The following is a 24,146-nucleotide window of genomic DNA, read 5'->3' as shown; positions in this document are numbered from 1 at the left end:
AATGCTTGCTTTTTTCCGATTGGTCCCTCTTCGGGATAGGGACAAATCGGGAACTAAACATGAGTTAGTAAACTTTGCTCTAATTGGTCAAGTTTCAATCCAATCTCAATGGCTGCGTTCAACAGAGAAAGCAGCTGCTGTAAAATTCGTGTATCCGATTGATGTATGCTCTTCACCTTGGTGAAATCTAAGAGTATATACACCAATCAGATTCACAAATTTTACACAACAGTTGCATGGCCGCTTTCTCTGCTGAACGCAACTTAATTCGAGCTTTTCGATAGCATTTTGTTGGTGCCTTGAGACTTCCAATGGTTGATACTGCTGCTAAAAACCTCGGTGTTTATCTCATCACTCGTCGTTTCAAAAGTCAATTTGTTGTGTTCACCAAACGTAACCAATAAATTTTCTCACATAATGTCTGAATCTAAATTGTATAATGATGATCCGCGAACTCCTTGTCGATACGGTGCAAAATGTTATCAGAAAAATCCGCAGCATCACAACAAGTACAAACACCCGCCAAAAAAGGAAACGGTATAATTAATCTATAATTTTAAAGGGCAAAAGATTTCACTTAATTAATGCGCAATTGTGACGTGTATTTTATTTGTTCTCCAGGCAAAACAAAATAATGAAATACTAGTTATTAATGCGAAAAGAAATCTTGTAAAAGATGATCAAGAAAAAGCACAGTCCAAAAGTCCACCAAAGAAACTGCAGAAGACATGCGAGAGTCCCAAGAAAAATATGCACAATTTTTCCTCGAGTTCAGAAAGCGACGAAGTAAAAAGTAGTGATGAAGATGACAGTAAAAATTTAAGTACAAATGTGGAAACATCAGATAAAGATGTAACAGTTGCACAAGCAGCTGAATCTAAAGAGTATCATTGCTCTGCTGGGCTTAATACGGATAAAAATCTATCTGTATCTGATGTTGATGTTCAAAAGAATATCAAGGAACTATTTTTGGTCGAAATGCCAAAAGATTTTTATCAATTTTATGAATTCTGTAAAAGTATATCAAAAGGTAATCCTCTCTTGGCATGTAAATCTGCTTCTTTAAAACTTGTGGGTCCATATGATGTATTAGAGGATAAAATGAAAAGCATAGTAAGGAAGAATGATAAGGAAAAATACTTGGCACACTGGAGATATTATTATGATCCGCCAGAATTTCATGTATGTGTGATATATTAATATCTAACACTGAAATTATATTTATAAAGGATCCAAAGTTAAAATATAGTTTTGATACTTATGAGAATTTCTTTTTTCTTTTAGACTACTGTAATGTGTGACAACAAGAATGGATTACATTTTGGTTATTGGCAAGATGATGTTGCAGAGAAACCAGTATTTGTAGCAAAGAACTGCAGTAATGTTGACTGTGTATTCGAAGCTGTTGCAGAAAACATATTTGGTGCTGTTGAGTGAGTGAAAAGATTTGGCGTGATGTATATATGTGTATATATATATATATATGTTTGTGTATTCATTATTATATATATTATTATATATATGTATTCATTATTATATATATTATTATATATATATATATATATTCATTATTACGTTGCCTAAATTACAGCACTTATTTGCAAGGCAAAGTAAAATCGGCCAATCCATTCGAGAAGACTGGCATAATGCGTTTGCATTCTCAACTGAAGAACTTTGCCAATCAGCATGATATAACTTTAGAGAAAAATACCGCAGACATGCGTTCGAGAGAAAGAAAAGTCGTAGCTCGAACTTTCCACAAAGCAGGCATTGTAGTACCGTATGATAAAAAGACTCAATTGGGCTACAGAGATTTAGCAGTGACGGATAGTAAGTACTCAGATATAGACTTTTTCCAATAGCAGTGATATTCAGAAATTTTCCCAATTTGATTTTACATTGAACTCATTTAAAATTATATATTTGATACAATTAAACACATATGAGTGTTTTGATTTATACTACATACTTTATCTACCATTTTACTATTCTATCACCACAGGCGAATTGCAAAAAATATTGAGGAAAATAGAGAATGCTAGCACTCCGGACGAAAGGAAAGGGCCAATGACGCAACTCGACGAGATCGTGAGACAGGCGACGATAGCTGCGGATGAATGTGACTTCGGTACTTGTTTAGAGCTGGGACACAATCTCTTTTCCAGCGGGAACACTCACGTACAAGGCAAGGCCTTACAGATGCTGTCGATTGCTTACACCCATTTACAAAGACCACAATTGTTAGAAATACTAAAGGCGCACTTGAAAGATAGGAGGAAAGGTTGCGAATTGAGCGTCATTTAAAAATCCATTTTTTTTTTAATTTGTTTAAAATGATTTTAAAGTGATTATATAAAATGATTACATTATGTAAAAAGAGAAAGAGCTACATTGATTGTTACATCCTTAGTCGAAAAACTGATGTCCTACTATATATTCTGCTACATTTAGCTACAATCCTTCGTTGGAATTTATTTCGTGCCTTGCTATATGTGGACATCTCTCCCATGACTACATCATGGATATAAAAATTTCTGCATATCTTATATCGTATATGTATTTCGTTGGTGTGTGTATACATGTAAAGCAAGATGAATATTTTTAAATAAATAATATTTTTAAAAAGATATGAAAACAATTGAAAAAATATCTTAGTTAAATATTACAAACAACGAGATGAATGCGGATGTTAATGAAAATATTTACCAAGAAAGAAGTAAGAAGTAGATGCAAGAGATCACTTGAAAATAATATTAACATTTATTCAAGGACCGGCAGGAATTACGACGGAAATCTTTTACAGAGAGCCTGTCTTGCACACAAAAACATTTCTCAAATTATGTCTAAAATCTGGAAAAGATCATCGTATATTTATGATATTCGTAATCAGGAGAATCAAGTAACCTCCTTCTATCGTAACAAAAACAATTCCTATAAGCACGTAATATTATTTAATATTATTGTAATATTATATATTTTTCACATATTCAACTTTATATACATATATATATATGAATTTCATTGGGAATGTTCTATTATATAATAGGCGATCGTGTGAGCTTATATAATCGTACCAAAAAAGATTCAATTCAATGTCTCTCGATACTTTTCGAAAATACGAAATTAGACGAAGGAAATGGAAGAAATGCATTCGTTTCAATCGTATAATAAAACCTGACATTTATATTACGTATTTGTGCTTCAGGGAGTGCTTGTTTTGCCATTCGTAACTTGAGAGGACTCGAATGAAATTCATTCCGCAGACTATACTTTAGATATTTGTCAATTCGAGCAACACATGTATAGAAGCAACACAAAAAGATGATTTATTACATAAATTTAATAGCATATTTACACATAATTTCGTTAATAATACGTATAAATGAGGCCATTACATCAGACGATTATGTAAATAATTACGTTTCCTTCTAATATTAAAATAACACCATAAATCCATAAAACATGATTTCGCTATATGTTGTATGTTATACATACATGTATAATTCGATTTTCACTTAACTAGATTTATGATAGGAAATTGCGAACTCTCGTTCGGACTACAAAATGTCATCAAAAAAGAAATTTAGAGCTTGATGACTGATTCACAAATGATTCCACAATTGCGTGTCATATAAAATACATTTAGCTTCTATTTACAATTGGTCATCGATAGTCGGTAAAAAGTGATATAAATAAATAAGTGTATAAAATTCCTTTAAAAGAGCAAACTTCCAGTGCGGAAATTTATTCGATTCACGATGAATTCTTCATACGTTCAGACACATTCCCTGTCAAAAAATATAATTAGAGAAATATACATAAACGCGATACAATTCTAAATTTCTGCAATGCTGTAATCGTCATTTTCCCCAATGTCTATTTATCCCATATATTTCAACATACCGCGATCTGTCACCAAAGTAATTAGACCAACCTTTTCTACCAGTGCTATGTGCCAACATCGTATTTGAAAATCGCCGGTCGGTTTGAGAGAGAAATAAAAACCTTGAAATCTTGCCAACAATGACAAGAGTTTACCGATTGCGTCACCGAAGTGAAACAGAAAACTTTCACGAGATCAATGAAATTTGGCTGTCTCAAACAGTTCCTCGCGTCATCGAAAAGTTTGTATTGGAGATAAAGTTTAGACCGATAAGTTTTCGCACGTGTCCATCGCACTTTCGCGAAGCAAAACTTGACAGTGTATTTTCGCTCGATTATCTCTGTGCTCCACTTTTGCGACGCAGTCATGAAACACTCTTGTGTTTAATTTACGATTACACGAGATACACACGCATGAATGAATCGTGGCATGCTTAGCTTCATGTTTTGCAAGATGTTAAGGTTCAAAAATTGCGGTTTTGATGTCCGCCACACGGGATATCAAAATGCGTCGAAAAAAGCTTCATTGCTTTGCGCGACGGACCGTGTGTGTGCGTGACACTCAGTTTCATTACAACTTGAACAGTTTACATCGTTTTTCGATGTAATTTGGAATTCGGCAGCCGATGAGAATCAATGAAAGAACTTGTTTTAGATTGATACCCAGAAGTGAGGCTCTCTCAACAGGCCTTCTGTTGCGTTCCCAATTGCGAGATCGAGAAAAATGTTTAAATCATATTGAAACCATGTGTAAACACTCGTTTGCACAACGGTTTGTTTTAGGGCAGTGAGAAATGGCAATCGGTTCTGAAACAGATATTTGGATTGGTTAATTAATTAATTCTAAAATTGATACGCGAATGGGTGAAGTGATTGTTACGTCGAAACAACAGATTCCGTGATCGGCGGATCAAATAGTCGTTTAACACAATTCTACAACCTATGTCGTTATTTATGGCTTGTAATATTGAAAGAAAAATCACATTCAGCACGCATATTCAAGCTCGCTCGATTGGAAATTAATTGGAATCGATTCTTGGAATGCTCACTTAATTATACTCGTTGTATACCTGTTTCAAGACTGATTATTGTTTCGCAGTCCTAGTTTACACAAACCTTTTGCGATAATGTTAGAAGCGCAACAAACGGTGCAAGATTGCGAACCGCTATTCGCTAGCTCGCATTCGATAATTGCTTGTAACAGGAAGAGTATCCGACGTCACGACTGCAGGATTCAGAAAAAACATAAGTATTTTTATGATATTCTTACTCGTGAAGAATAAAATAAAGGACTGCTATTTATACCGTGCATACTGTCACCCAACTTCTGTCATAATCGATTATCATGCGAGCCCACGAGCGACGGCTCGTGACCATTTGAAGGGTCCCCCCCCCCTGAACGGAAAGAAACAAGTGCGCAAACGAGTGTTTCAATTGGATATATTTCTACTTTGATAATTATTATGCTTGATATTCCTCAGCAACTCTTGTAAGAAGTTGACTCTTCCCCTGCATGTAACCGTTTCTCGGATATATCACATATACTTCTTAACACCTACCGTGTGTTCATTTCGTAAAACGCGAGATTATTCCGTTAAGGACGAAGCGACGCTCCGTCAGACGCGATTCGCATAAATAAAGATTACTTTTATTATCGCGAGTATAAGCGCGGTGAACCTGCTTGTGCATAAATGAAGAAGCTTTTAATATTGTGCGATACGTTGCGCATCTCTCGACGTGACTGACGACTTCTAATCTCTATGAGCATTGAGAGACTTGACTCTGAAACAGTCTTTGTGTGTACTCGCTTCATCGCACGCTACCCAACGGGAACCACTCGATGGTTTCGTTCGTCAAGTCGAGGCGTCCGAGCGGCAAACTTATGCCACCGAGGAACTCGTTTTCCTGCAAGGTATCGTGATTCCATATCGTCGCTTCTAGCGTTCTCTCCTTTATCACTTCCAGAGGCATTCTGTACTCCAACTGGTTGCGCGATAAGAAGGAAAAAAAGAGACGAACGATTAATTAATTAATCAACTGCACACGAGTATCTCATTGTTTGACGCACATTTATTTTCGCATTGAACTGTTCCTCACCATTTCCATAAACGACGGATGACAGTTCTTCTTTACCACCTTCGTCTTCCGTTTGGTCGCTTTCGTGGGATCGGGCTTGAGGTATACCTTCACGTACGTGTTCGGTTCTTGAGCGTTCGCCACTTTAGGGAGTCCACGAGCGTGGCAAACCATGACGGACAGGGTGCCACGGGCATAGTGAAAGGACAATTTGATCTGGCCGTTTTGCGCATTGTCTCTGACTCTCTTTTCGGCCCACCAGTTTCCAACTGATACATCAAAGGAGAGAGAGAGAGAAGACTTACAAGGTGATCAAATTTAAAATTAAAACTGTCATATAGAGGGTGTAACTTTCGGAAGACGTGTCGAGCCTCACCTTTGACTTTACGCAGACGAATATCAGCGTTCTGCTGATCTCGCAACAACGGATGAAAGAAAGTGTACACCAGATCGCTCTGAGATATTTCCGGTGCCATTTTGAACAGACTCACGAGGAACTTTTCTATATCCGCCCGCCGTTTGTCAGCTACTTGCTTAATGTTGGAACGCCCGACGCTTATTCCGCTCGGCAGGCTGCAAAACAAATGGAAATCCAGAGCTTGTGTCATTAAAATGACGATGAATGGCGCATCTCGGTATTTGTAAACACCCGTGTCTCACGCTCGAAGCGTCAACGTGTGTGTGTGTATGTGTGTATGTGTGTGTTTATGAAGATATCTTTTCATAAATGAATAACGTATCAGAGTTGAGATGGTCGTGCCAAGCAACGCTGGTATCGTGAAATATACTACAGTACATATATGAATTTATACAGCATTAATTCGAGCGGAAAGAGTCAATTATTCCTTACAATATTTGTATTCGTGCTGAAATTAATCATACCGTGACTAAGAGACTGCTAAACATGTGAGATATGTCTGACTAATATCGAGCAATCTGGAGAGATAACGCGTATCAAAAGGTGCGACTTTGTGCGCGACGATTCTTTTTGTGCCTTAAGATACTCCGCACTCTTTGCCACGCGACGTTCCTTCATTTCTTGTCGTGTTTCTTTTTTCTTTTCAGAGTACAGTTTTCGTTCGTGATAATGTGCAATTATTGAATTGACGCTTCAAAAGTGATAATGCTCCGGTCATATCGTACTGCGAAATCACACTAATACGATAATTACGAGGCGATGACAGCTTCTCCGACACTTCCGCATCGTGAGTAAATAATTGTTTATCGATACTAACTGTGGAGTAGAATTATTAATGCTATGTGCCACTTTATCGTACCTTATGCGAAGAATTAATTGTTGCAGACGCATAATAAGGTATCGATATTTTGTACATATGTATATAATTTTAGTTACAGATTATATATCCAATAAATAGATAAATATCTTCGAGGAATTTATCAGATCACAACTCATCAATTTGTCGAAACTTTCTTTTCGTAAAAGTGAGTAACAGATCAGTGTTATTATATGTTAAAATCATGTGTCATCAGTGTTATCATATGTTAAGATCATATGTTAAAATAACAGATCAGCGTATGTTGAAGTTTTCGTAAATTATATTTAGATACATTGTGTGTATATATATAATATTATTTCAATATTATTATAAATATTCATGAGAGATTATGTGCGTTATCTGTGAGATATTTTAAGAAATCATTTAAGATAGTTTAAGTCTCTAATAGAGAATTTATTTTTAAAGGTTTATAATATCGATTTTGCAAAATGGGCCTGAAGTGGTTTCGAGCACGTTTATCGCTAAATAAGAAAGACGCGTATAAAGTTTCAACAATGACAGGTGTGTACAGGCAAGTTTCGTATATTGAATCCAATGCATCGGCAATACGGAAAAACGATTACACGCTCTCAGCCGTGTCTTCTTCGATTGCAAGTGATTTAACGAGAAACGAAAGAAAACAACGTGCAAAAGAAGATCCTACGAGTCAATCACCGTCGTCGTCGTCGAATATTGATTCGCAACGTAATAACTATGCAGTTAAAAATGAGGAACCTACTGTATCTATCGAAGATTCAAACTTGGTAAGACAGTCGTCGATACACGAAGAACAAATAAATGAAGATCGAAGCCATATTTCAAATGATCTTCTCGGCCAGGAAGCCGAATTAGTAATTTGAAAAGTGACCAATGTTGCGAAATTATGTGTTGCGTATTACATGTGAAGGTATTTCGAGGAAAACGTATATATTCGTATAGCAATTCGGATTCTTCTACTTATTGTTCGCGTTATTTATATATATATATATATATATATATATATATAATGTACAGTGCTTTAATTATATATAGAGAAAAATATTATATATAATGCGTCCTTTGTCTTAGAATAGATGTATTATAATCTACACGCTTAACTTGATTTTAAGCATTGCACGGAAAGAAGAATAAGTGATTCTTACCTGGTCACCTTGGCAAGCGGAAAGTGTATGCACAATTTCTGGTAGAATTCGCAAAACTCTTTGTATGACCGGAACAGATACGTCGGATCCGCTTGGCCTTTCCGTTGTATCCGCAAAATGTACATGTAATATTTTTCCGGATCGTAGCGTTTCTGATAGCCGTGAACCTGAACGCTTGTTAATTGGCCTTCTTGTTGCATTCTGTTATAATAGTTATAAATCTCGTTTAAAATTGTATATATAATAAATGTGTGATTAAAAAATCGTGCGCTTGAAGGGCGCTACAATACACTTGAAGCGAATAAAAGTACTTACGAAGTAAATACCTTCGGAGAGGTTTGGAATTTCCCGTTTTTTCGCTCTTGCAATTTTTAAGAGAAAAAGCAAGGAATAAAAAAACTTACGTGTACGTGCGCGGGATGAAGGACAGGAGTTCTCCCTCGTTATGGTCCCCGGAGAATCTAAGCTGCGCCAGGTTGTGCAGGAAGAAGTTGAACTGCGTGAACCAGCTCTTCAGCGAGCTCTCGATCATCCGGGCGAAGGTCGCGGCTGCTTCGGGATTCGTTTGCCCGGGCAGGAGGGCTTTCTGCACATAACTGACCGCGTCCATCGTCACGCCGGGAATACCGGACGAGGTCATCTGCGAAGTGGTGTATACGTTCATTCGCGCCTGATTCAAGTGATCCTTTATCTCGATATCGTGAAGTTTCCGCGCTATCAGATCTTGTTTATGGAGATCACTGAGGAAGTTCTTTTGAGATATCAGCTCGTCCATTGTGCTTTATCTTTCGAATATTCTCTAATGAAAAAAAAAAATCCCCTCGCAACGGCTTCTCTTATTTTTATCCCCGTTCCCAACGGCACCGCACTCACAAAACGATTGACTCAGACTGCTGCAGCATACGATATTACAAGAGCACGAACGATAAACGGCTAATTAAGTACAGCGTATATAGTTTCAGGCGATACGCGGTCCGCTTTCTGATAAAGCATATGGATAAGTTCTTCCGTTGTGGTTTCGTTGTTTTCATAACGGACTGGTAGACCACATAACTCGTGAATTCTTCCACTGCAAGCGCATTACACTAACACACGATATAACCAGTCTGCCGGATTACGCAAAACAATTACTCCAGAATCGTGCTAAAGATTCTGTATCTTTTAATCGAACGACTCATTCATTCATGCGATTCCGTCTCACGTTGATAAGCTTCGATTGTATAATCTGCGTGCCTCTGCTCTTGTAGCTGATGACACGCCGTTTAAAATGTCGAAATTGATGAAAAACGTGGGAAATTTACCGACTGCGTTATTATTTATATATATCTTAGGCGAAATCGAATTCTATTTTTGAAAGATCATAGTAAAAAAAATGATTCTTTTACATAAGCCTTACCGTGATGTTTGTGAAATCATAACATACCAGTCCAAACAGATGAAGAATAAGATTTCCATGCTTTCGGACTACATTGAACGCTTGACAGCACAAGTCTACAAAATGGTGAAATTTCGCCGAGGGTTTGTCCCCTCCATTTATAACGTATGCCATGTCCGACGTCAGCACAAACGGCGTTCTGTCTCTATGATGAAAAATATGATACGTAACATTACGCACCTCTCTCGAATTCAAAGAAAAATACACTCACCTTTTGAAGTTCCCGAACATTTGTGCGTCGCCAAGGAACTTGCCGAAATCAATATGAAACAAATGACCGGACGTTTTCAGCATGATATTATCGTTATGCCTGTCGCAAATCCCTAAGATATAAGTCGCGACACTGTAACCGGCGCAAGACGCTGTGAAATTCTCCACCGCTCTCTCGTACTCCAATTCCGAGGGATTGTGCTTGGCCAGCCACTCCGCGATCGGCCGATCCTTGAACGAACCGGTCAGACCGAATTCGACTTGAATTTTCCGCAACGTTTCCGCATTCGTCACCATCTCTATCATTCCACGCTTGGGGCCGGTCGGCACGCAGGTGAAAGTGACCATTTTTAAATCGAGACCCTCCTTCAACCACAACTTGTCCATAATACGTACCATCTGGAGGGTCAGCATATCCTGCTGTAAATCGTCACCGACCTGTGAGAAAAAAGAATAGGATACGTGTGAACCTCGGAAAATGCGGTGTGTCGATCACAAACGCACCTTGAAGATCGCCGGGCTTATCACACTGTCACAACCGATGAAGTTAATTTTCAATGGGAGAGTGAACGACGAGAAATAGGAACATGTCGATACATTGATGCCGAACGCTAACTTACTGGGGGACAACGGCAGACACGTGCCGTCGTCCTCCATCAACTGGCAGTGTATATTTTGCAAGCCGCTCTTCAGCGTTTCCATGCGCAACGATTCCTTCGTGACTTTGATATTTTCAGCTACCTCGTGAAGATTCTATACAAATAATGCATATAAATCGTAACTTATATACACACACACACACATATATATTCGATAAAATTGCGACGTACTTTAACTAACAATTGTTGAGTAAGGAAACTATTTCTCAGCGCATCTCCGATAACATCCAATAATGCTCTTAACATTAACTGCAGTCTCCGGTGATAACGAGCATAACTGATAGCTTTGTCATCTTCCGCGGCGATCTCGGCAGAATTCTATGGAAGAAAAGTTGTAACGTATCTAACACAGAACAGTTGTTGATAAATCGTACTATCGTTTGACAATAAATCGCTGGTATTCCAAATAGTTATGCTAAAAGCGATTAATAACGGTTACCTGAGGACTTTGTCCCGGTAGCGCTTGAGTTAACAACCAGTAGATATGATGAGCCACTCGCGGTGAAAGTAAGGCACGCTCCAATAGAAATCGCGTCAGGGGTGAAGCCTCGTACGTCTCGTGCTTCATCGCTTGCAGCAACTGCGGCAGATAATCCACCAATTCGTCGTTGCTCAGCTCGCGGATCCACCCGACTGCCATTTCTCTGACCTTCATGTCCGGGAAACTGTGACGGGGAGAGAAAAGGGAATAAACAACAGCGGTGATCGGAAAAAATGATTACCACGACAAGCGTACCACGGCAAGAGCAACTGCAAGGCCTGCACCGGAGGCAGCGGACTCCAAACTCGGAGCGACGCGTGTAGATCCGGCAAGCACGCCCAGTCCCAGCTATGCGCGGCTAATAATACTTTGGGCAGAGCTTCGGGCCTGTCGTGTAAGTAGTGTCTCTTCTCCCACAGAATCTCCCTTTCGTCGATAGGCGGCCTGGAGAAAGAGGAATCTCGTGAAATGAGATCTCTCGAGCGTTACTAAAGGGCGCGTGTACCTCGAAAACGTGTCTTGCTGCGTGATGTCTATCAGTAGCTCCTGCGTATTTTGATCCAGCGAATTGAAGTCGAGCGACTCGACGTCGTGATCCCTCAATTCGGTGGGGAACAATACCTTCCCTCCGTAATCGGGCAATTCTAATCCCACGATGGGGTGAGTGTCGCCGTGCGGGTGAATTCCGGGCGCCGGCGCCGGGCCTAGTCTCCTGTCTGCGATGGCTGGCCAGAGGGACAGAAAGAAGCTCCCTTGGCTCATAACGCTGTGTAAAGAAACCATAGCAGGTGACGTGAAGATAATGCTGAACGATAGCCATTACTTACCCGTCGTGATCGAAGAACTGTATGGCGCCCCATCCAAGCTCCTCTTTCTGCATCGAGTTCTCCGCCGAGGAGTTCGACTCGTGCTCGGCCGGCTGCAAAGTGCGGCCGTAGAGAACCAGCACGAGTCTGGCTTCCCTCGGCACTTGACACACACTTATCCCGCGAAATTCCAACCTTGTGCGAATGAGATCACTTTGATTGGATTGATCGCACGCGCGAGAAAGTCGTCACGAGTGTATTCTAAACGCTTACCACGTGTTAAACAAAATTCTCGGGTAAAAATTCGTGCTGACTGCCGTCGGTTCCGACAAGACGGGGTTCCCCACCGGCCTGGTTCCATGAAAGATCTGAGCTGCCACTATATAATCGTCGTGTTTCCACGAGTTCGGTAGTCTGTGCAGTGCTCCGACACGCACCAGAATAGTATCGATCACTTCTGACGAGACTAGCGTGTCTGTTGAACAGAAACGCAACAATTTGCATATTATATATATGGTCGGCCACGAAAAGGTTTCGATACTTGTTTTCGATGCATTTCGGTAAGTATACCTTCTGAGAATGACTAAAACACACATTCTCCTATTGGAATGCGTTTCGAAACTTATATCAAAGGACTGCGACTTTTCAGTTGTGACTGACTACATATCAAAGAGTTTAACCCTCTTCTTACTTGTCGGAAACTCTCCTTTGCTGTTCAACTGAAAGTCCACCCTGAACGCGTGACAGTAGGTTTCGACGAGTTCTTGAACAGCGTCGCGGATTTTGTGACAGTGCGAGGCGATCACGTCCGGAAACTTCTTTCTCAAAGTAACAACAGCGTAATCACCGTCCTCGTGCAGGATCTCCGGCTTCTTACACTCTATATTGGCTGTGTGAGCTTGCGGCAGAAACTGGCAGCAGGCATTCACGAAATTGTCAACTGCCTCTGTGATCTCGAACGTCTCGATGCTTCCCATTAAGGCGCACACCGCTTTTACCGCCTGCACTACGCCGCGTGGTTGGAGCTGAGGTAGCAGGCTGGAACCTTGATTCGTCGTGGCCAATTGTATCGCTGCAGTCTCTACGCGCTCCATTTCCTTCTCCACCGTTTCTGTAAACGCACGACGATGCAATAGAAACCAAATTCTTATACATATATACTTGTTCTATGTGTATGTAGAGATGTACCTAGTAGAATAAGTAGTGTATCGTATGAAATAGGTTGTAACGGCTCGTTCGGCAGAATATCTTCCAATTTTAAACACTGATCGCGATTATCGTCATGCAGCTGAAATAGAGAAAGCAGCGTGAGCAACGTGAGATGTTTGAATGCTTATATATGTGTATGCATGATACCGACCGTTCGAGCAATGGATTGTTTAATTTGTGACCTGCTCATTATAGCTAATTCGATGTCCTTTTCTAACTTTATACACTGATGTATGTATTCGTATTGTGCTAAGGTTGTGTTAGGCGCAAGGTATTCAGCCAGTCCCCATACTCTCAAACAATACTTTTCCACGTTCACTGTATCCTCATCCTCCAGGGAGCAGGCGACGTTCAGAATAACATGTTCGACGCTGCAATTCACTGAAATTGAGAGCGTTTAAAGTGACACAACATAGATACGGGGCGATAATCGGCGTTTCGTAAATAAATCCATTTAACTTACCATTACAGGTGAAGGAGATAGATGGCGCCGGGTCTTTATCGCTATTGGCCAATTGCGGATGAACTACCAATTTTATACTGGTACCGTCTGGGTACAAGTTCTCCATCATCGGGCTCACAACGTAGCCGATATTCGTAGTGGGATTATTGAACGGAAATTCGCCTTAAATGATTTTTACATTGTGAGCAACGAAGATTACGATTGACGATGCGAAAGATGTGTGACAAAACCGTCGTTTCCTACCAACCTCGCACAGACCTGATCATCTTGTGGAACGCCTTCAAGTCACAATCGTGAAGAGAAGACCTGGTTTTTATGACCGTTACGTTCTCGTACAAACGTGTTTGACGCTTTTGCTGGAAGCAAATGTCGAGACGTAAAATAGTTGTTTCGTCAAAGAAAGAAAAAGGGAAAAACAGAATTGTTCGAAATTTACTCGACGATCCAGAGAAGTTTTCCGTCTCTCTATGGTGTTCCATGCAGACGAATTCCGAGGTGGTAATGGAGGTGGTGCAGCCGGCGATATAGCCGGCGATTTCGCGGATTTCTCCACGGCGACGTAAACTGGATCCGAGTTGGCGCTTTCGTTTGTGCTGTACATATAATCGAACGGATCGAACGGGTCGTATACGGTGCCGCTAACTTGCGATTGCGAGTCTGTAAAAATTAGTCTCTGGTAACGACGGAGTAACAAAATCCACTTATTTATTATATACATATTTTGCATGCAGATAATATTTTAGCCGCATTATATTTAGATCTTAACGTGTAGCGTTTCGTATGCAACATTAATAATAATTCATTAAAAACTACAGAATTTTACGACTGACCATCTTTATAATCTTGCGCGGCATCATTTCTACTGTCAGTCTTTATGAGTAATGGATCAAACGCTTCCAGTACGCTAACTCGTACATTTGTTTTGTCCTCCGTATGCTCGAAATTACTCAAATCTATCAGATTGCTATTTGGCTTCTTCTCTATCACTTTCAGCACGTTCAACGTTTGTTCGTCGTCCATACAGAATGTTGATATTGACGGCGCGCATATAGCAGGCGCAACAGTTGGTCTGTAATTCATGGGCAATGGAGGAATCTAGAAAAGAAATATGCAACCGTCAAGATAGCGTTTCATTCGTCATGCATTGATGAACATTCCTCGCTCGAGAAATTAGCAATAACAGTACAATATGTAACGAAAATACCTTTGAATTCGCTGGAAAATAGGTGAAAAACGTGAACCTATTTGACATTATTTTGTGTAGACATTATGTATAAAATATTGATATAATAATTCAGTTATACTAAATGATATAAAAAGAAAAGAAAAACGCTTCTTATGACCATTTTTTTAAATAATGTAGCGACTAACGTTACTACCGATTTCTATCTCTAAAGTCATTATCGTGAAAAAAGGAATGAGCGCATGTTCCGCCGCATCGTCAGATATGGTAATACCTGTCTGAAGAAAAAATGCTTAAATGTAATTGACTTCCATGCCGGCTGCAAGAAAAACTGCATTTTAACCAGGCACTCCATATTCGATTCCGGATAAGTTTTACCGGCCAAACGAAGAAAAAAGAAGGAAAAGAAAAAAAAAGTTCTGCTTCGGAAATGTTCGCTTTTTCTTTTTAGAAGAAGAGACATCTTAGATCCTACGGAAATGTCAACTACCTGTGGTGCGATATCAGGTACATTGTTGCTAACGCTACTAGCTCTCGACATGATAGGACTAATTCCTGGCGTTCCTGGTGTACACGGTGCCGTGGAAGATCGCGGGCCTGGAGAAAGAGAATGATATCTGAAATCTCTGGAATGATATGCGCCGACTGAGCTATTACTTCGTGACACTCTTGACTGTCTCTTTAGCAAAGACGGGTGAGTATCCCATTTAGGCTCTACCGGTGCTTTTCTGGAACAATATATTTATAATATGTATTAAGAACCAAGGTATTGCATATGTATGTGTGTGAAAAATTATCAAAACGAATATATCAGCGCGTTTTATCAGAACGCTTGCGCGCGCAAGCGAAATATATTACGGTGGCGGTGGAGGTGGTGTGGAGCAATATTCGGCTAGATTATCCTGCTTCACAGGGCTCGTAAAGTTGATCAGGTCGGTAGAGGGATTTTGACTGGCTGCGGCGGTCGTTGAATTTCTCCTACATGGTATTGGAGGCGGCGGTGCCAATATCACGGCGTTCTTTTGATTTGTGTTGAAAGATCCCGGTCTTGGTCGACTTCTGCACTGGGATCTATAAAAATCGGACAGTGAGGTTTCACTTGATTATTCTCGCACAATTATTACATATTCTATCCTTTGGATCATGGTAAAAGTTGTCACAAATCTTATTGGGTATACCAATACTTACTGTCATATATGATCACGCTAAACTAAGAAAATGAGCGAATAAATACATCGCAATGAATTTACCTCTCTCCTTGCGAACACCCATCTGTCTCCGATGCCGCACTATTTGTATTGCACACACTATTTTGTCCGAAGCACAACTGTTGCACGTTGGATTGCAGCTTCTGCAGCCTAAATTTCTCCAGGGCCAGGCTTTCCAAGCTAAGTGCCTGGGCTCGTTCCAAGTCCTCCTGAAACTGCCTCTCATGATCAATCACCGCAGTCCTCCGATCGCAGCTGTTCTTACCGCAGTGTGACATCTAGAACCAAGAGAAAGGGTTATTCTTAGCACGTCGTGATATCATAATTTGTAAATTGCGAAAACTCGTCATTTGCACTGATAATCCTTCGACAAAGTGTAACGGCACACATATACGTGTGTGCACGTTCTGACTGTCAAGTAATACGCTCGGACCTAAACACAACCGGTGACTTTCGCTCGATCGTCGAGGTGAATAACCACTCTCTGTCTCTCGAGACGTCCGTTCGGGGAGCGTCTACTACTGTCTGTCGCGCGGCTCGCCCCGTGACATTCCGAATCGAGTATATTGGACGGACATCGAGATTCCCGACAAATGCTCTGTCGTGCGTGATGCGTACGCTACTGGCCAGTACGAACGTAATGTAACGCCGCGTGTAGCGATAAGAAGCAGGAGTGACGTGATAGCGAGCGCTGTTTAAAGAGCCGCGTTATCGTTTCTTACGATAGGCGAGAGTTTTGCGGTCGCGAAATACGGATACTGATGGCTCACCGTGGCATTATTCCCGACGAAACTGTCTCGCTGACAAGTGCTTTCGAAACGCTCTCTACTTTTCTTTCTCCATCTTCTTCTTTCTCTCTCCCTCTCTCTCTCTCTCTCTCTAATCTTTCCCCTTCGCTCGGCTGATGACGATCCACCAACGCAGCGCCGTGACGTATCAGGAGAGCCGCATCCTTTTGTCTTCAACTGTACTCAACTATACGGGGCATCGAGAAACCGGTGTGCGAATTATTGCAGAGCTCAATTTCCCGTGTCTACGGCACTGGAAAATAGCTCTTACAATCGTCGCGATTTTCCAGCAGCGAACAAACGTAAGATATAATGGCTTGTCCGTTCCGTCGTTGTTGTGCTGCTGAAAAATAAAGGCTCTTTTGACTTGCCACCGGCCGAGTCGTGGTGTAAAATAATAAAAATCATCTTATTTACTCTTGAGTCGTTTTAGTTTTACGCGTGAGTAAAAACGTCCTCTCACTTGTCATTCGATGGAATTACTTGAAAATAAAAAGTTCGCTTTGTCATTGGGACATATATTAAAGCCGATATTCATAATCTGAACTTAAGGCTACTTACATTTAAAGCTGATTCTGCATTAGTTGCCTAATCGTAAAGACGCAAGAAATTGGCCAGTCATAGAAGGTTATTTTCGATCTCAAAGAAAATCATTGACTTTGATTGGTTCATTTCTCGGAATCTTAGGCTCTGCGCGCAGTGGAAATATACGAATGCGATATCCAATGACAGCTCTTCTTTTTAAAGAAATGCCAACGGGCGGTGCAGGCAACACGAACAACCTATTGCCACGTGGAAATTGTGGTAGCATACAAGTTGGCGCGGAAAGAAGAGAAAAGGTTAGATACTGGTGTAGAAGACAGGATAGTCCACAGCTACGATTGAGGAAGCGCGGAAAGAAGGGAACAGGTTAGCTACTGGTGTAGAAGACAGGATAGTCCACAGCTACGATTGAGGAAGCGCGGAAAGAAGGGAACAGGTTAGCTACTGGTGTAGAAGACAAGGATAGTCCACAGCTACGATTCAGGAGAAGAAATGAGCGGGTCAACTCCAACGCGAATGGTGACGCTAATTGATAATACTGATGCGCGAATGCACGCAGCCGACGACCTCGTGTCATCAGAATATTCTGAACTGCCGCATACGTCAGCAGAGATCGAGACCATGAATGAGGATTTCAAAGCATTAGGAATTCGCATGCTCACTGAAAATTCTGTCGAAAGAATCATCCCAACCAACCTGGAACTTCCTCCCTTCTGGGAGGAAAATCCACGACAATGGTTCTCATTCGTGGAATCGCTTTTTGCCGCAAATCAGATAAAAAATGACTATACCAAGTACTGTTATATCATAGGTAACTTGGAGCCAGAGATGATGCAACTTGTTTTAGACATAGTCAATCGATCGGGCAGAAAAAGGTATGAGGCGCTCAAGCTGAGAATCATAACATTGTTTGAAGAAATGAATCAGTTAAGGGAACAGCTGCGAGGGTATAAATTAAGAAGAGACGAGAAACCGTCGCTCGTTCTGCAGAGACTGACAAATCTGGCAGCAGGAAAATGTACCGACGCGGTATTGCGAACACTTTTCCTCGAAGTACTTCCGCTGTATGTACGGGATATATTGGTTATCAGCGAAGTAAAAGATTTGGATAAACTAGCGTTGCAAGCGGACAAGATATTGGAGATTGACAATGGCGCGAACAAGGAAGACAGAGGAGAAAACACAAACTATAGCAAATTCTGGGAAGCTATCGAAGCCGTCGCGAAACCGATGAGCGATCTCAACACCAATTTCGAGGATAGCACAGCAAATTCGAGAGAAGAACAAAAAGCCAAGATGAATCTTTTTATAAAGCATATTACCGATGTTTTTGATCTTGCCGCAACAGAATCGATGTATACAGTCTCCGACGGAATGATCCAGGCCTTACAGAAGTTCGTTGATCCGAAGCAATCAGAAGAGATATGGGGAAGGAGGGTTAGCTGGTCATTCGAGCCTAACTACTATTTCCACCCGTATCCTGTATACGGTAAAATTCTATTCCTTCTAACGGGCGACAGCAGGTATAAAAGTGAAAATATTAAGAGATGGCCGATTCCTCCTACCGGCAAAAGGAATGTTTTTCAAGAGCTCTATATTCAAGAAACGAGACAGAGATTGTTCTGCGATGCCAGTTGCCGGACCTTCGATAGATTGTCAATTTGGGAGAAATTATATGAGGATTTCTCAACTGGGAAAATTAAATTAAAGGGGATATCGTTAAAGTATGCTGAAGCAAGTTCTTTGGTAGAGACATCACCAAGTCAAGATGAAGAAGAAATTAAGGCAGAGGAGGAAGCCACAAAGTATTCTGAATCAGAATCGATACATATTTCCTTCCCTTTCCTCGAATCAACCATCAATTCAGATGCCTTGTTTTGTACAATCTTGTCTCAAGATATCTTATATTATATCATGCATATTAAATGTGTAGGTGAAGAAGTAAGGAAAGTTAACAATATGAGTTTTCGTGATGCATGGTGTTATGCGGATAAATATTATTTTTATCCCTGGATATTAAAGAAAATTAAGAATTACGAACGTGAGAAATTAGCCCAACCTACCCACTTGAAGATCGCGACTGAAGTTGTTGACAAGATACAAGCGAATCTGCAGCAAGGGCCAGATAAGAAGATAGAAGCGAAGAATTTGAGTCAGTTTTTCAAATTGCTGGAACTTCTGTCGCTAAAAGTTTCAATTTTACAAAGTAAGCTGCAGTCTCTGGAAAAAGCTCGTTCTGCAACTTCGCCTGTTTCTTCTACCTGTTCCTCACCGATAGCAACCACACAAGGTCAGGATGAGAATACTTCAATTGAAGTATGTGAGTGAAGTCTAGTGAGAGATGCATGCAGAATTCCCGGTGGATTTAGTAACCGGTGTATGTCCAATTGTATGTATCGATTCAATTATGTATGTTCAGCAATTGTTTAGTTACTTTTAGGGTAATGTTGTTTCCTACTTTTATTTTAGCTCGGAGAAACAAATATACCGGTGAAACGAGGCGATTCTTCTGAACAATTGAACTTCTTACTAACGATGATGTAATCCAAATATTGCACAGCTTCCGAAGGTTCAACTTGATGAACATATGATAGATACAAGGGAAAAATGATAAAAATGGGGCCTGCCAAAGCGGAAAAAGCATAGCCAAGAGAAAGCATTTCACTCGACACCTATTTGTGTGGATAAAACCAGAGGATCATTAGAATTTCTATATAAAGGATCTTATCCTATCCTTTGATTCTGACCTGATTGAGACCAGTATTTCCGGAGATGTTTTGCTAAAGGAGAAACAAGACTGATAAACAAGACTGATTGTAATAGCTAGTCTTCCATAACCTGCACTGACTGAAAATGTAATGTGTTCAGAAGACAAATTCGCGCTTTAGCTAAAGGCTCAGACTTCTCTCTCTTAGTTCCGGTTTACAATTTTACATTTTTTAGTTAAAGTACGAACTACTTAGCGTAGACTCAAACCTCACGTTATTCGGGTTTTTCATAACATTATTAGATGGTGCCAGGCAGTCCGTTGCCACTTTTTAGTAATTATTTCAATAATATCCTAATAAGTAGAAAGCATTAAATCAATCTTTTGAAAGATAGATTTTATAAATATTTCGACATAATATCTTATAAATATTTTTAAACTTTTATTTGATAATTTGATATTTGATAATGTAATATTCCTGAATATTAAAATTATAGTGTCAAAATTGTATTATTTTTAATGTTCGTGTCAAATATTTTTAACAATAACGTTTATACAATATGAAGAGTACCCTTACAAAAGTGAACGAATTTACTAAAATATTTGTAATTTTCACCTTGTCTTGAGAACCGTAATAGTCCTTATATTTAAGAGCGTCTTAAGTTCCTCTTCAGATGCTGCACGGCTTACTTCATTGGCTACAAAGCATCTGAAGATGAACTTAAAATGGTCTTAAACATAAGAGGGACTATTACGTTTCTTAAGGCCTAAGACAGATATTCATAGTATAAGTATTCAAATTAGAAACCTTAATTATATATATATGACATAAGGTTTAAATAAATTTTGTACTCAATATCCTTTATATGTATTTGTCTCAATAAAAGAGAAATTGGACAGTACATTTCCGAGTATAGTTTATTACTCATTATTCCAAAATACATTAATATTAATAATAGCATATGCATAATAAGTAAAATTTATTTCATGTAAATAGAAATGCCTGATACACATAAACAATTTATACTTTTATTTGCGATCATGCATTTGCACGTTATAGAAGTATGTTTTACCGATATAAAAATAAAATACACCCCACACTGTAAGGTGTGATTTCGTGGTCTATAATCAGTACTGAAATAACGAGGAATATCTTTCAAACGACGAAAAACGATTTCACATATAGATAAATAAAGAATTAATAACATCGTTAGGTCATTTATACAATTAAAGTAAATATGTATGTCATTTTATAAATCAGTTTTATATATTATAGCGCCTTTATATTTCGCGTTTAATATAAGACTATATTTTCCTAAAACTCATGTAATTCTTTTCTCATTAGATTTCCGCCGCATTAAAGGTTGTTATTTATACGCACGTATAAATCCCTAATGCGACCGTAAAAGAGTTCTCGACACACGTGTTCCATCGTATCGTCTCTACAAGCGAAACAAAATCTCCAGATCTAGGAAGATTGCACGACGGAAAGCCAAAAGCCGGTCTCGCTCGCGGTGACGAGACTCCGTCTGCTAAATTTGATCGGCACGATCGTCTTGTCGCAGATCTCGACCCGATGATCCTTGAGGAATGATATTATCCCCATCTTGATCTGCAGCAACGCGAACCGCATTCCTGCGAAAAAATGGTGAAATGCGTCAATGTCAACGTAGGATCGTGATAAAGTGGCGTTACGGCTATCATTTATCGATCTTTAATAATAACGGGCTTATCGTTACGAGCTTATCGGGAACGTGTCGGACGTTTTTGCGTGAAGTACGATACATTGTAATCGTGTCCTGCGTGTTGCATAAATCTCTCTGCTTGCTCGGGCAAATCTGCAGCTTGTCCTCCCCAAAGTAAATAATTACTTAGAGGGGGAAAGTTGCCGCGATAAATTTCGCGCGCGCGACACACTCCTTTGCGATCGTTTATTAGTTACGATCGGTTGAAGATAAGCGAGAGTTCAACGTCAAAGGGATTTAACGCTAATAATATTTTGCGCTCGGATTATGAGCTTAGCGAGCAAATACGGGAGGAAGTATATTCGTTACGAGCGATAAGACGATTGAGAGCGGAATCATCGGACCTTTTGCGAATTCCACGTGTAATTTCTCATCGATCGTCGCGAAATAATTCTATCGTTGTTCTCAAGTCGGCCCCGAGAATCGATAATCTCTTTTCAGTATACGAGCGCTATTACGTAACGTGGCCACGTTGAGTCAGCAGCACCATGAATTCTGTATAGGCTGTTTGCCTAATATGCTATTCGCAATTATAATGCGAATACTGTTCATAACCATTTAGGGGAAGGGGAAAGCGATTAAAGATTAACGATCTATTCATACCCGATCAATGACGCAAAAGCGCAGCCTGAAGGGTATCCGAAAGATTAGCGGATTAAAATTCTCCTCGGATAACGCTCGTAGAATTCACGGCGACACGTAGTTAAAGCGACACGGTTAAAATCAAATTTCTTTCATTTCGTCAATAATCGTTAAGGTCGATAAAATGTTGGAATTGTCTCGATTTTTTACATCATCGAATTATTCTTACTCGCCGCGAATCTCCCGTGATATATATAGACGTCTGTTGAAGCAAACGAGAGATTTTAACGTCGCAGTGAGGTAAGAAACGATTGAAATTCGATTCTGGGTATAACCGGAGCTCACCTATGCAATTACGTGGCCCTTCTCCGAATGGAAGATACGCGTAAGGATGCCTCGTGCGCTTATTCTCCTCCGTGAACCTCTCTGGATCGAACGTCGCCGGATCGGGATAATAATTCGGATCGTGATGAAGCCCGTAAATCGGTATGACCACCCGCATGCCGGCCGGTAGCTCGACTTCGCTACTCGGTATCTGATACTTATACTCGCACTTTCGCGAGAATAACGGAGCCGGTGGATACTTTCTGAGGATCTCTGCGTAAAATTTACCTCTGTTATTCAATGTAAATTATCATATATCTCGCCACACTGAGAGAAAAAAAACCTAAAAACGAATAAAGTATTTGTTCGGTGAGTACCAATGACATATTTACTTAAATTTAGATTCTTTTATTTAAACAGAACAAGTCATTGTTATATTCTCGTGACAAAGTTACAGATTTAAGGGAACGTGTATTTTCTCATTTGAAGAAAACGTTTCTTCAGTATAAAAATATGTATCTTGGTATAAGTAAATATGCTTTTAATATCCACCGATTAAGTATTTTTTTTACATTTTAGATATATTTTTTCTCAATACAGGATGTCGCGGAAATTTTTCAGATGCGAGAAGATTCTTCGATTAGCACGTAACATCACGAGTCGAGTTTCATTATTTCGTGACTAAAGAGCTTAAACAACCAAAATTACTATAAATAAATGCGCATCATGACGCATATATTCGTTAGCACGTTTCATCGGCTCCCTGTTTTTTTACGCATATTTTATATTTATATTAGTTCGGTCAGAGAGTTGAGTTTTCTACTTCGACGATAAACCGGCCACCCTTTACGAACCATAGAAGTACACGATTGCTGGGTCAAAATATTCTAAACTGAGCGGAGATTCACGAACAACGACGACGATTATTTTGTCAATGAATAATCTGTTTCCGTTGAATACGATAAAGTAAGAATGCGATTGAATTAAATTTGACTGAGTCCTACCATATTTTTTGACTGACGCAATGCGTAAATTATTGGGCCATCCGGTCAACGTGTTAATTTGGAGTCTTAATTTAGAGTATTTTTCTCTTTTACCTTGTCCCTTCTTCTCCTCGGTAATCTTTAGAAATCCAATTTTGGCGAGCGCAAATCGAGTCTCACCGCTCTTTGTATCAATGATATCATTTCAGGCCGTACCTGATATTACCATGTCGAGGTATTTCATTTCCTGTACCGCCTCGTAAGTTAATTTTCCACCTCGCGCCTCTATGGCGTCGCGGATATCTCGTCTGGCCCGTTCTTGGATCTCCTGGTTGAATGCTAGCTCGTGAAGGCAGAACGCGATTGTGTTGGAGGATGTTTCGTAGCCGGCGGCGAAAAAAACGAACGCCTGCGCCGCGATGGTGTTCTCGTCTAATTCTATA

At 40.0% G+C, this 24,146-nt stretch overlaps 4 protein-coding genes and 1 long non-coding RNA gene across 12 annotated transcripts in view; 3 read left to right on the top strand and 2 right to left on the bottom strand.

Annotated features, from left to right (window-relative positions):
* The first annotated feature begins 208 nt into the window (after nt 1–208).
* LOC106750599 (UPF0609 protein C4orf27 homolog) lies at nt 209–2,627 on the top strand. Its single transcript, XM_014631050.1, has 5 exons — nt 209–537; nt 622–1,182; nt 1,285–1,433; nt 1,592–1,830; nt 2,003–2,627. Exons 1-5 carry the CDS (start codon nt 418–420, stop codon nt 2,302–2,304), a joined length of 1,371 nt encoding a protein of 456 aa, XP_014486536.1. The 5' UTR covers nt 209–417; the 3' UTR covers nt 2,305–2,627.
* Nucleotides 2,628–3,303: 676 nt separating this feature from the next.
* On the bottom strand, nt 3,304–17,259 carry LOC106750598 (phosphatidylinositol 4-phosphate 3-kinase C2 domain-containing subunit beta). Of its 3 annotated transcripts, XM_014631048.1 has the most exons (27): nt 17,237–17,259; nt 16,802–17,162; nt 16,074–16,309; nt 15,682–15,894; nt 15,481–15,551; nt 15,314–15,420; nt 14,471–14,735; nt 14,077–14,297; nt 13,888–13,996; nt 13,641–13,802; nt 13,329–13,558; nt 13,157–13,256; nt 12,660–13,079; nt 12,242–12,443; nt 11,990–12,163; nt 11,668–11,928; nt 11,418–11,606; nt 11,121–11,346; nt 10,853–10,999; nt 10,527–10,775; nt 10,024–10,460; nt 9,801–9,957; nt 8,782–9,017; nt 8,378–8,578; nt 6,335–6,531; nt 5,980–6,227; nt 3,304–5,865 (listed from the first exon to the last, which is right to left on the bottom strand). In XM_014631048.1, the coding sequence occupies exons 3-27, from the start codon at nt 16,307–16,309 to the stop codon at nt 5,692–5,694; spliced, it is 5,232 nt and encodes a 1,743-aa protein (XP_014486534.1). In that variant the 5' UTR covers nt 16,802–17,162; nt 17,237–17,259; the 3' UTR covers nt 3,304–5,691. The 3 variants fall into 3 exon arrangements, with proteins under 3 accessions (XP_014486534.1, XP_014486532.1, XP_014486533.1); XM_014631046.1 differs by having other exon boundaries at nt 15,314–15,551; XM_014631047.1 differs by lacking the exons at nt 16,802–17,162; nt 17,237–17,259 and adding an exon at nt 16,465–16,752 and having other exon boundaries at nt 15,314–15,551.
* Nucleotides 6,539–8,230, top strand: LOC106750600. Of its 2 annotated transcripts, XR_001374959.1 has the most exons (4): nt 6,539–6,919; nt 7,024–7,163; nt 7,309–7,401; nt 7,662–8,230. It is a non-coding gene; the product is annotated as an uncharacterized LOC106750600 (long non-coding RNA). The 2 variants fall into 2 exon arrangements; XR_001374958.1 differs by having other exon boundaries at nt 6,539–7,163.
* A 331-nt stretch (nt 17,260–17,590) lies between the features above and the next one.
* On the top strand, nt 17,591–20,477 carry LOC106750590. Of its 2 annotated transcripts, XM_014631036.1 has the most exons (3): nt 17,591–17,881; nt 18,174–19,751; nt 19,832–20,477. In XM_014631036.1, the coding sequence occupies exon 2, from the start codon at nt 18,191–18,193 to the stop codon at nt 19,688–19,690; it is 1,500 nt and encodes a 499-aa protein (XP_014486522.1). In that variant the 5' UTR covers nt 17,591–17,881; nt 18,174–18,190; the 3' UTR covers nt 19,691–19,751; nt 19,832–20,477. The 2 variants fall into 2 exon arrangements, with proteins under 2 accessions (XP_014486522.1, XP_014486521.1); XM_014631035.1 differs by having other exon boundaries at nt 17,591–19,751.
* Nucleotides 20,478–20,927: 450 nt separating this feature from the next.
* Nucleotides 20,928–24,146, bottom strand: part of LOC106750610 (probable cytochrome P450 6a14) — a 6,436-nt gene continuing 3,217 nt past the window's right edge. For all 4 annotated transcript variants that reach the window (XM_014631073.1, XM_014631075.1, XM_014631076.1 and 1 more), the window contains 3 exons: nt 23,920–24,141; nt 22,742–22,993; nt 20,928–21,704 (listed from right to left, as the gene is read on the bottom strand). In XM_014631073.1, coding sequence (XP_014486559.1) covers nt 21,538–21,704; nt 22,742–22,993; nt 23,920–24,141 — 641 coding nt within the window. In that variant the 3' untranslated portion in view covers nt 20,928–21,537. The remainder of the gene's footprint in view (nt 21,705–22,741; nt 22,994–23,919; nt 24,142–24,146) is intronic.

The sequence above is a fragment of the Dinoponera quadriceps genome, unplaced genomic scaffold, assembly GCF_001313825.1.
Source record: "Dinoponera quadriceps isolate SergipeBrazil2010 unplaced genomic scaffold, ASM131382v1 scaffold5050, whole genome shotgun sequence".
In the NCBI taxonomy this organism is placed as follows: Eukaryota; Metazoa; Arthropoda; class Insecta; order Hymenoptera; family Formicidae; genus Dinoponera; species Dinoponera quadriceps.
This window is presented reverse-complemented; position numbering and strand designations above follow the sequence as displayed.